This window comes from Pseudochaenichthys georgianus, chromosome 8 (assembly GCF_902827115.2).
Source record: "Pseudochaenichthys georgianus chromosome 8, fPseGeo1.2, whole genome shotgun sequence".
NCBI lineage: Eukaryota > Metazoa > Chordata > Actinopteri > Perciformes > Channichthyidae > Pseudochaenichthys > Pseudochaenichthys georgianus.
The window spans coordinates 22,662,438-22,675,376 of record NC_047510.2 but is presented as its reverse complement, the minus strand read 5'-3'; the positions used below and the strand labels follow the sequence as shown (position 1 = coordinate 22,675,376).

Genomic DNA, 12,939 nt, shown 5'->3' with positions numbered 1-12,939 from the left:
GTACATAGAATATGAACAAAATAATTATATTATTATAATCCTTTTGAGATTTTTCCTTTTCAAAACAAGAGGATGTAATGCTCATATTACAACAATTTCTTTTAAGATGGATTAAAACCTAAAACTTGATGTTTTTAGAGCCTTTCCACTAGCAGGTGTGTCCATTCTTTGCTATGTTTCCTCCATTTTTCAAGAGCTTGATCTTTTGCTACTAATTTTTGAGTAGCTATCAAATGTGCCTGACAACTCAAAATGTTGTCTGGTTGTCTGACTGGCTCCCTGTTGTGTCATTGACAGTGGCATGCTGTGCTCTCAAAGCGAACCCCAAACCCTTGAAGTGAGCCATGGGATATTGTCCACTAAAAGCATCTAGTCTGGAGATAAGGCTGACAAATGGTGAAGTGTTCCTTTAATTATGGTATCTGTTACATGGGGCTCAGGAAATTATGAAGAAGGACATACGAAAGCAATGTGAAGCTCTCCCAGCAGCTTCCTCCTACAATAAGACACACATGCAACTCCATTCAGAGGTACAAGAGGGTGATGATGCATGAGTATACATGACACAAGTATGCGCGTGTATGCATTTTGTGAAGGTGTGTGTGACTGTGTGCATTTGTTATCTTTTGTGTATTTTCACCTGAAGAGCTGAAAAGCTGAGAGCGCCCCGTGTGTAAAGTTCACAATAGTTCACACGGCTAATTAATACTGGGTAGAGAGTGCTCGTTAATCACAAAGCTCTACATGTCACACAAAACGCTCCTTGTCTGTCTGATGGTCTGCACACACACACACACACCCTGCTGCAACCTGGCCCTCTTCTATCTTCCTCTCTCTTTCATCTGATCTATCTCTCTTTCAATTCCCTCTCACTCTGTCTTTCTTTTCTTCTACTCTTCCTGTCTTTTATCACTTTGGTGCTCAAGTCTTTGTTTTGCACCTTCCAATCCCCCTGTGCCTGAGAGTGCAGGCAAATATTTGATCAGAATGTGCACAGACACACAGACACACAGACACACACACAGGAATGTGTACTTAGTGTTGAACCGTGTCAACACAAGCTAATTGCCGTTAACAGTTAAGGTTATTTGAGTTTAGTCAAAAGGAATACATGCGTTACATCCGTGGACTGTAAGGTGTGTATTGTAGCCACAGTGCTGCACCATAAAGCTAGAAACGTCCATGTTTCAAAACTCACATTTTGTAATCTGATAACTCAAATATTGATACATACATCAAATCTTACGGAGCGTCCACACTACAGCTTCAAAAAAAGCTTGGAGCTGGGCGTGTCTGGAGCTTGGGGATTTTATTCAAGCAACACGACCAACAACCAATCACATGAATCTCCCGCCCCCGACATACAAAGCAAAAAACCCGGGGATTGTATGGGAGCAATATATATATAAACTCCCCAAACAGGCGAAAACCTACCAGTTTCACCCACTGTCTCTGCCACCTCCCTCCCTCCATGCCTGGTTCCTCCGGTTTGTATCCCGGTAGGTGAAGAGGGTCTGGTCATACAAAACCGGGTGATTTGCTACGGCGATAGTTTATTTCTCCTCCAACTTTTTTTGAAATATAGAAATGAACGGCGGGATATCTCTCCCAGCTTAGACGCGGTTTGATTGGCTACGGCTTGAGCTGTCAGATTTTCAGAAACGGGATTTGATTGGCTGGCGCTGGCTACTCCGGCGTCTCCGGCGTGAGAAGTTGAACTTCTCTGACGCCGGAGACGGCGGAGACGGACCGCTCTGCTACCCACAATTCAGTTCGGCGAAAAAGCGAGGCAACGTGACGTCACCCCATTGAAAGTGAATGGGCAGATTGGAGTTTTCGACACTGTCGACGCTGTCGACGCTGTAGTGTGGACGGGCCGTTACTATTAACAAATATCATCAACGGACCAATTGCTTACAACTGCAAAACTGGATATACTATGTTTCAGAAACATCAGATTAAATGTACTTGATAGACAATAAATGTCAATGAAAATACCTCCATACTCCATTTTGAATGTACATGTTCACTCTGTTTAAATACCACTTGAGCCACAGAGTCGGCAACTTGTAGCTGTTTCTAAATACTGTGTGATGGGCGAATAGCAGGGGAGCTTCTTTTTTAAAGCTTTACAGTAGTCCAGACATCAGCAATGACATCAGCGCCATATATACTGTATACCACATTCTATGGTGTATATAACAATGGTCTGTCTGGGACTGGGGGCCCTGCAAAGTTAGCTAGACCTATTATCACCAAATTAGGACTGACCTACCCCTGGATGCTGTCTTAAGAGTAGGTGGGAGTGACAGAGCGGGTGTGTGTTCAAAAGCCTATAGTTTGCCTTCACTTAATGTCTAAGAGAATGTGTAAGCGCGGCATGTTCGACAAGTGTAACCTATGTGCTTTCTGAGCAGGTGTGAACACAGTATTATCGGAAATTGTCTGCGGTTGTCTGTGAGAATGTGTGTTTTCAGTGTTTTAAATATGTGATTAGGTCTGCGTCTGTGGTTGATAGCAGTTTGAGTGGGGGGGTACAGGAAAAATACAGTCTGGCCCTGTGTTCAGGTCTGTGTTCCTTCAAAGTCCTGAGATGTCTAGAGCGAAGGCTTTGACGACTGTGGTTAGGCAGAAAAGGGACATGACATCTGGTGCAGACTAAGGGAATGTATTAGTGGGGCAAAGAGAGGAAAATGGAGGGAACAAGGGAGTGGTGGGACAAATTAACTTGAGTGGCAGTGTAATACATGAATTCTTCAAGAAAAGGGCCCTATTGTCAAGCCAACATAACTACAAGAGCAGTCAACGATCTGATGATTTGGTGTTTCTTGACATTGGAATTCACTTTGCCAATCTGCATGGTAAGGCGAAGAAGATGGAGCAGATGCGCACTCAGGTAGGATATTCTTTCAAATGACGAAGCGTGAAGCACATTTTTTGTATTTTATTTAAATATGTGTGTTCTACTTTAATTTGTTTCTTAGTTTGTTTTTCTGTTAATCAGCAGATCAGCAAAAGAAAGGAAGAACAAAAGCAATTTTGGAGTAAATGGACCAGTTCCACATACCTTGCTGGATGACTGTTTCCCCTGCGATGTGGGTGACTGGGAACATGGCATCAAATATGTCACTGAAGGAGAGACAGACAGAGTGTGGAGGAAGAAAAGAGAAAAAAGGAGGGAGAACACAGTTAATACCAACATACCTGCTATTATGGAGATTACACCACAGTCCCTGAGCATTGTTAACTTCCTCACTCACACACAACAGTATGTGTGGAATAAGAACGGCATGATGGGAAAGGCAGGGAAGCCATCGTCCCTGTATCAACTCTATCAGCTGCTAGCATAGCTGAAGAGACAGGCCTGAGAACTCTGGATGACCCCAACACATTAACGTGCACTAAACACATCCACCTGCATGTGTACACAACTGATTTCTTCTTCTTCTTCATCATCATCATCATCATCATCATCATCATCATCATCATCATCATCATCATCATCATCATCCACATCCAAATAAACACCCACAACTATTTGTTAAAACAATCATAAGGAACAAATGTTTGCCAATAAGGACAGGGTTTAAACTAACAAATCATCAAGCTCAAAACCATAAGTTCTGTAGTTTTTGGCAAAGATATTATATTATACTTAATATATATATGTAGTGGTGTAAAAATAAACTTTTGTTTCAATCAAGAGATTATTACCATTAGATAAACATTGCAAAGCTGCAGGCTCGGTCTGTTTCTGTACATTGTATTAGTACTGCACGGGGGCTTAAACATGAGGGTGTTGCTTCAACACATAATCAAAGCCCGTATCTCTGAGTGTATCTTTTGAAAAAGGCGCTGAGAAAACAAACAAAATGATGGCTGTGCCTAAGCACTTAATTTCTGTTTCAGCCAGGCAGGGAAAGCGCCTGTTAGACTGTTCCTAATCAGGCCGTTTAAATGCATGAAGCCTCGGCAGATTAAAGTTCCACTGCTGCGATGTGTTGAGACAAGAGAAAAGTCTGTTTCCTTCCTCTCCGCCTTTCTGCCCCTCTTTCACCTTCAGGGTATATTTATCTATCTAATCAGTTGCATACCACCCGTCTTATAGAGAAATATAGAAAAAACAATAAGAGGGTCAGGCATATCAAAGACATACAAGACCTGCTGAGTGAATGTGGAGCAAGTTTGAGCCCGTTCCCAAATGATGGTTGTGTGTGTCACTGAATGTGTGTGTGTTTGCACAGATTGTGTCTGTGTCTCAGTATATATTACTTCTGAAAACACACAGGTTTGTACCAAATAATGCGTAGGTTTTGAATATTTCTTGGCTCATGGCAGAACACTAGACAGCAAGACACCTCGCTGCACACAGCAGACATCAAAGTGTTGCTTTTCATGATTCGACCAGGTAAGGAAACGGCAGGTCAACAGATGTTGGAGAAGATCTGAGGATGTTATTGAGTGGTTTGGAAGTGAACGGACCCTGTTGGTATTTTTTTATGTGACAAGGAATAAAAAGCAGACTTAAGAAGGTGGGTTTGAGCCAACAACAACCACAGGTAGGCCCAGTGCGATGCAGCTGGCCACTGACGCACACACACAAAACACACTTTCTCTTTGAAGTGTAAAGCACAGGCTCAAAGATGCACATGCACACATGAGTTATTGTATGCGGAACTGCAGGACGGAGTCCAGAACACATTTCCTTACGAGGACAATAAAGTATATCGTATCGTATCAACACAACTTCCAATATACTGTATGCACGTGGTACTATAGTTGCAGCTAGTACACTGCATGTCAAAACACTCACACACACACTTGGTAACACAACAACATATTTGAGCACAGGCATTCATGAAGAAAACACGCAAACTGGCACTCTCATATGACAAACCAACACATTGGCTTTGATGGGGATTAGTCAGGGCAACATCTGCAAGAGTCTCAACTCTCCTCACGTCTGTGACCACCTGCTCTCTGCACGGAGGCTGTTTAGTCAGGGACATGGTCACGTAACTAATAATGTGTAGAAAACCAGCATACGAGTCACTTTCATGCAATGTTTCAATGCTATCTAACTCAAGACAGCTTGTTATTAGGAATGAGCTATTGATGATGATACTGTTGATGATTATCATCACGCACCAAGTAGGATGCTCACCCTCTCTCTGACAGAGTGAATACTGTTTGTATTCAGAATCACAGTTACAGTAAACGAAGCTCCCTTCTCTTATGGTGTCGCTTGGACTAAATAAAACATGAACATGGTCTCCAAGATGTCACCCAAAGGACTTTGAAGAGCCGTTATGAAGATCAAAGTGAGCAGCTTTGGTCATCTCCATCTTGGCAGTAATGCCACCCTCTATCTCCCAGCAAAATATGGGCAATGTTGGATGACTATGAGGCGGGCTATTGGCGCAGCTGTTAGTATGAATAGTATAAAAATGCACCGCCCGTACAAGCTGTAGAGTTTACTGCTTTCTAAAGTAGAAAAGGATTTAATTGATCTTGGATACAATGTAACCAAGTTGTTTATCTGTAAGACAATGTTAAATGTCACCTAGTAAATGTTTGCATGACTGGCACAGAATGGCATTGCACGTGGTCAGTACCGTTGGCAGCTGGTTCAGTCAGTATCAGTGCAGACTTGCTGTTGGAGGGTTTTCCAGCCACCCACACCCCGCTTATTTATTTGGAATGATCCAGTTCCTCTACACTAAAACGGAGTGGATGGGGATAGGGAGATGGCGTAGTGGCCGGATTGCAATTGGGCCACAGTCATAGCGAGGGGATCAAAGACGAGCTAACCCGTGGTAAGGTAATTACCCTTGACCACCTCCCTCTCTCCATGCCCTGCCTCTCGCTGAATGCATCGATGAGCTATGACACTTATGCAGGTAATTACTTCCCCTCATCTCTACCTGTCTCTCTTTCCCTTTCTTCATCCCCAACTTCCTCCCTGTCTACTCTCTATCACTTTTTCTCTTCCTCTCCCCTCTCAATTACCCCTTTCCTCCCTCTAATTCTCTCGCAGGCCCACCTATTTCTCTCATCTCTCGGTCTATCGCCCCCTCCCTCCCTGTCCCAGATGAAGTGATTAATCTTGTCCTTTCCGCTACCTGTAGAACCTCTGACCTTATTTAAAGGTAGAGCCCCCCCCTCAACAATGGATGTGTTGTTCTGATAGAGACACAGAGAGAGAGAGAGAGAGAGAGAGAGAGAGAGAGAGAGAGAGAGAGAGAGAGACCCTGCAGACTCTAAGGGAAGTTCACCTCAACCCTCAGGAGGGAGAATAGGCTTGTGTCATGGTTCAGATATGTGGAAATACTTCCCTGCGACAAATGTACACATGCATGTAAGAACATACACCGAAAAATATAACATATACATATAATGCCATTCTAATCTAAGTGGTTATCATCCTGTGCACACACACAGTCCATATACGTGCATGTGTGATGTGTAGTGCGTTGCTTGGATGGGTCTGTTTGCATCTAGAGAAAATGACACCGTTTTGAATCATGGTAGGGAAGCAGCAGAGACTGGTGAAGCAACAAATATGATTAACATCAAAATGAATACAGCGAGACAAAAGAGACACCTTTATGCAATGCCCTGCCTTACAATATGCTGTGCTCATCAGGAAACTGTGCTTTTTTGTAATGAGATTAACCGAACAGGCGAAATGTAGCTGCCAGGTCAGGCTGCAGGTCAGATTTGACAACACATCGAGTGCATACAGACGTGTGTGTGTGTGTGTGTGTGTGTGTGTGTGTGTGTGTGTGTGTGTGTGTGTGTGTGTGTGTGTGTGTGTGTGTGTGTGTGTGTGTGTGTGTGTGTGTGTGTGTGTGTGTGTGTGTGTGTGTGTGTGTGTGTGTGTGTTTTTTTGCAGGAAGGAATGGAAAAGCTTATGTGCGCCTTCACTCTCTTTTACATACAAGCACACAAATACGCAGCAACAGCCTATTATTGTTCTCAAACAGCCATAAAACTGTGGTCAGCTCGGGGGATTTCAGTCATTAATTACATAAACTCAGGCCTGCTTGTTGTAGCTGGATTGCTTGTTGTTCTTAGTTGGTGAAGACTGCCTTTCTCCATCACCTCTTCCCTTCTTGCTGTTAATCTCTCCTCCAACACAGCTGTTTATTTGTTCAGCAGCAGACGCCTTATCTCTTACAGTACATTACTACCTCAACACACAGCAGCGCCATTACGCCATTAACACCAAGGGTCTCTTAAACAGTGCAGCATGCTGCCATGTCTTTGTTTAACTTAATGGGCCGCAGAATGTTGAGTTACACAAGCCCTTAATGGCGCACCCATCCAGAGTGCTCACTCGTCTGGATAGAACACGTTTTGCAATAACCCAAACAATCAACAACTGCCCCACGTATTGGAACTTCCCCGCCCTCCAAGTGTGTTCTTGGCAGTGATTCGCCACTGGTTTGGCTGGCACAGCGTTCATACCGTAAGAGCTTGAAGGATTATTTAGTTGATAGTAATTCGGATTACTACTTCTGGCAAATCAGAACAATAGTCTTTGTTTTATAAGTCTCAATATTATACAAGAACTGGCTTAGGGACAACAAATCTACACTTGATTTGTGTTATAAATGTACGTTTTGAAGGCTTATCAAAGGCAGGAGGGTGACATGGTGATTCTTCATCTGGAAAGACAAAGTTTAATCAAATAAATTAACAAAAAGGGCTGCCTGACTCTGATCTCCCTGTAGATGCAGTAGAGGAAAACCAATCCTACAAGGATAACAAAAATCAACATTATAACATTATACTGTACAAGATGTCACCCAAAGGACTTTGAAGAGCCGTTATGAAGATCAAAGTGAGCAGCTTTGGTCATCTCCATCTTGGCAGTAATGCCACCCTCTAACTCCCAGCTTTCCAAAATATGGGTGAAAAGATCCATCAAAGGGCCAAATTATATACAAATATAAAACAGGTTAAAAATGCTTCATTCCTTATTAATCATGATCTGCTCTTACACATTTTACAACCCTTAGGACTCCAATGTAATAATGAGTAAGCTATGAGATGGATATGCAGATGATATTGTGTTTCCAGAAGTCCTGCCGGCTGATTGACTTTGTAATGTTTGACAGAAACTATTCTGCATACTAACTGAAGCCTCCAGAGAGTGTAAAGCTCTGGGAGGACTGCATTGTGTATACTATCATCACATTTTCCCTAAGTGTCACGTTGCTATGAAAAACATGTATTGGTTTTTGTAAGGCTGCCAGGTGAAGAGTTGTGATTAGTCAGCATAATGTTTAAATCACAAGTGAACTCACATAAAAGGATCAAAACATACATTACCTTTTCACTGATGATGTAGGCTAACTGAATTGTTTTCTAGCCTGGTGTGTGACTCATTATGTGTATATCACAGTCAGATGGAAAACAGCTTTACGAGGCTGACTAAGTGGCTTACAGTTTAATGTCCAGAGTTTAAAGTTGAGCACAATCAGCCAAAGTTACTCGCAGGGAACAACCAACCCACCCCACTGAGCTGTGTTGCTGTGGACACAATGACAGCTCTTTTTTTAAACCATCTAATTACATAAACACATAAGCGCGTACACACTCACATGCAGACACACACACAATGCTGACAATGGGCAGCAGTATGACAGTGAGTAGGAGAGAGGAGGAGGAGAGGGGAAGTATAATTATACAGTGCTGAAGCTTTCAGGGAGGATATTTATGACATCAAAGCTCTTGGCACGTGCCCTGTGTTTCCCCAGAGGCAGAGCAAAGAACGGAGGGACCAGGTCATGCCAGCTGCTGCCTATTTCTTCACATCAGCCTCCAAACTTTAGAAACAATGCGTGTTGTGTCCAATTTTATGAAGACACACCACAAAGGTCCCCTTTGACGAAGAACAAACATCAGGGGTCCACTTTAAAAACGGTATACTGTGTAATGTAGCCGAGGTTAAACAATAGAATCGGCAACACACTTCATAAAACAACAGCTATATTGGTTTAAGCTGGTGCCAAATGGAAAGAACACCATTTTGTTTTCATATTTTGTCATCCTGACATTTAAAAATTCCTATTAACCTGCGTTTAAATGTCTTGTGGTTAACAGACGTATTCGTGTTTTCTTGTTAAACTTAACAATTATGATAGCACGTCTTACAGACACAATGACACGTGTTTCACATTGAGAAGAAACATTTTAATCTTATCATAGTTTCCTCTTGACTTTTACCGCAGATATAAAAACTGTACATTTCCCCACTGCTCTTGGTTGAGCTTCTTTTTAAATTATTTTACGGGTCCTAGTCTTTGTCTGGGCTGATGTGAACTTGCCTACGCTGAACACAGGGGTGGTCCTGGAGGTTTACAGGTGGACATAACAGTTTACGGCTGGTGGCAAAGACCACTTAGAGATGGTCAACAATGTTGGAGGGAAGAAGAGAAAGAGACGCCTCATTTCTCCTCACTCAACTGGCCTTGTCCCCGTCTGCCTTTGGTCTATGGGGCTCTGATCAAATTCAAAAGCTTAAAGAAAAACAAAGCAGTCTTTTAAGTTACAATGGATTATTGCACGCTGTAAAACGTTTTTTGATCTAGAATATATTGGAAATGTGTGTCAGACTGATATTTCTGTGTTGAATCTAAGGTCTAATAGTGAGATCATGTAGGCATAGTGGAGATCTAAAGAGTTCCAGTTAGAGAAGGCAGTGTGATTAAATGGTGAAAGTTATATTTAAAACCAACAGAGGGCAGGGAGCACGCTGTGTTAAAACCACACACCTGGCCCTGGCGGGTTTATTAGTGGTGTAAACTTGGATGCATTCTGTTGCTTCAAAGTGTGGATATATGTCTCAATATGTGTGTAGCGCAGTAGAGGAGCACATGGGCCAATCTGGTGATCTGTGTGAACACTGCTGATGTCTAATCTCTACATTCATATTCAAATGCAGTGCTGAGGTGCGTGTCTTTCCTACATTTTGTGTTGAGAGAAGACTTTCTTTTTGCCGCTACTTTTAATTGAACTATTCACATCGAACACAGCACTGTAACTTTTATTCATGTACCTGCGTTATTCATGTTGTATTATCTTTGCTTTTTAATGTTTGTAATGTCTTTCATTTTCGTAAATCACTTTGAATTGCCTTGTGTTGAAAAGTGCTATATAAATAAACCTGCCTTGCCTTGCCTTGACTATGTCCAAATCTATACTGTCCAATCTATATTATTAACCTATAATACACTGTTGAGATGTCCCTTTCTTTACTCATATATACTGGAGGACTGATTCAGAAGAATTCGAAACATAAATCCATGAGCCTGTGTTGCTGTGGTAAAGGCTAATGTGCTAATGGTCACGGTGATTCAAACAAACATAAGCAATTACTTGCATAACAGAGAAGAATGGAAATACCGACTGACACAGTGGCTTTCCTGAAACCTTTGAGCCTAATTGAAGCAGCAGTCGTCAGATAAAATATCAGAATGAACTACCACTGAACTGGCTCTGGCACCTTGGACTCTACTAGCCTGCCAATGCCAACTTCATGAGAGGGCAATCCGGCCTTATCACCTCCTTACCATAACTAGTACCTACCTAGAGCATCAGAGCTTTCCTCACACTGTTATGTTGATGGCATGGCAATGGGAGGTTTTGGAATAGAAAGAAAGACCATCTCACACACACACACACACACACACACACACACACACACACACACACACACACACACACACACACACACACACACACACACACACACACACACACACACACACACACACACACACAGACACAGACAGACAGACAGACAGACAGACAGACAGACAGACAGACAGACAGACAGACAGACAGACAGACACTTCACTTCAGGGGACATTACATTGACTTACATGCATTTCTTGGAGACTTATCCTAACCTTAACCATAACCAACATATACCTAACCCTAACCCTTACCCTTAACCTAACCCTAACCAAGTCTTCCCCCTAAAATTAATGATTCCCTTATGGGGACCTCCAATTTGTCCCCATAAGGGAAACCAGTCCCCACACGTGACTATGTAAACAGATGTAGGTCCCCACCAGTATAGTAAAGCTAGACACCACACACACACACACACACACACACACACACACACACACACACACACACACACACACACACACACACACACACACACACACACACACACACACACACAGACACACACACACACACACACACACACACACACACACACACACACACACACACACACACACACACACACACACACACACACACACACACACACACACACACACACACACACACACACACACACACACACACACACACACACACACACACACACACACACACACACACACACACACACACACACACACACACACACACACACAGAGAGTTCATGGCAGTGGAAGAAAGGACCAGTCTGAGGAGTAAAACAGTGAGAAGAGAAGGAGTGGTTGATAGGAGGATGTGAGGAGAAATGAGGATGTGTTACAGGGCGGAGAACAAACACCAATACTTTGATGAGATCTTGACTGTAAATATATGCCTCATCAGAATCTTTGATGTCTAAAATCATAGGATTATTGTATGCCACTTCGGAGAACAGCTGAATCATTTTCCGAGCAAAGTAACGATAATACAGTAAGGTTAGCTAAGGTTACTTGTGGCCCAATATCACATGTATTTTTCTGCTTCTATATCTATAAATATAATACAACAATTGAGCTGTATTAAGAAAGAGGATTACATACGACTTACTAAAACTTTCAGCTTAGTCCCAAACTACATTGCTGGCATTATGGTGCAATGTGTAGAGAATCCCTGCTTTCCACCTTTCAGACTGCTGTAGTGTGACATGGCTGTTTTACAGGCCTACCTGATGATCCCACACACACCACCTGCTGAAGCAGCCATGATGTCAGCCTTGAAACATCACAAACATGTCCAACCCTGCAGTCACTACCATTCTTTCCTCTCCCTTCCCTTCCTTTTCCATTCCCTTTATTGCATTGGGTCAGTTTAAAGATTAAGCTGATATGCTATTCTGTTGACACTAAAATGTGTTTTTCCTCTGTTAACTCTAACTTATTTCCTTGTCTTGTCTGTTTGGAGTAAACTTCAGTCCCAAACATATTCACACATTTCCTAATGCCCTCTGTCTCCGATGTTTGTTGCCCCAGGACAGGAAAAAGCGAGCTCTTCCTCCACTTAGAGAGAAAAGCGGTCAGGCTGAATCAGGCGCTGACAGGACTAAGCCTCTACCTCTCTGAAGTGTCTACAGGGGAAGTGTCGCTGGAATGAGGGAGAGAGACACAGAGAAAGACAGAGACTCTAAGAGAAAGGCATCCTCTTTCCCACAGATAGAAAAAGAGTAATTCCACTGAATGCACAAAATATATATTATACGCAGATGATTTTTACTTTGTGTACAGGTGCCAGAGTTCTGATCTCTTTCTTCTTCCCACCCTGCCTCTTTAACTCTCTCTCTCACACACACACACTCACACACACACAAACACACATATCCTGACACGTCGCTAAACATCAGAAAGATGCCGCTGTCCCGCGGGCATGTCTTTTTCTCTCCCTCGCCCTTCCCTCCCTCCCTCATTCCCATCTCGCAGAAGACAAGCCCTAGAACAAGATAAGCATTTGAGAAGCAGACCGGGACACAAATTGTCTTTTGTTGGAGTTTAAACCTGAGAGGTGTTTACACAACACGGCACATTATGCATGCACGCTCAAACACATAGGTATATACACTGAATTTGAGACGGAGAGCATGCCCCAGGCCCGGAGGAAGAGGGAGGCGAGGGTGAGAAGATGACTCGATGGAGAAAAGTGAAGAACGAGGCATCAACTGTAGAGATGCTTAAGGCTAAAACTGTACAGTACTCATGTGGATGTGTAAATGTGTATGCA

General features: G+C 42.8%; 1 protein-coding gene across 2 annotated transcripts in view; it reads right to left on the bottom strand.

Moving 5' to 3' along the window:
• prkar1b (protein kinase, cAMP-dependent, regulatory, type I, beta) overlaps positions 1-12,939 on the bottom strand; it is a 62,228-nt gene that overhangs the window by 22,856 nt on the left and 26,433 nt on the right. For both annotated transcript variants that reach the window (XM_034089942.2, XM_034089943.2), the window contains one exon: positions 3,068-3,129. In XM_034089942.2, coding sequence (XP_033945833.1) covers positions 3,068-3,129 — 62 coding nt within the window. The remainder of the gene's footprint in view (positions 1-3,067; positions 3,130-12,939) is intronic.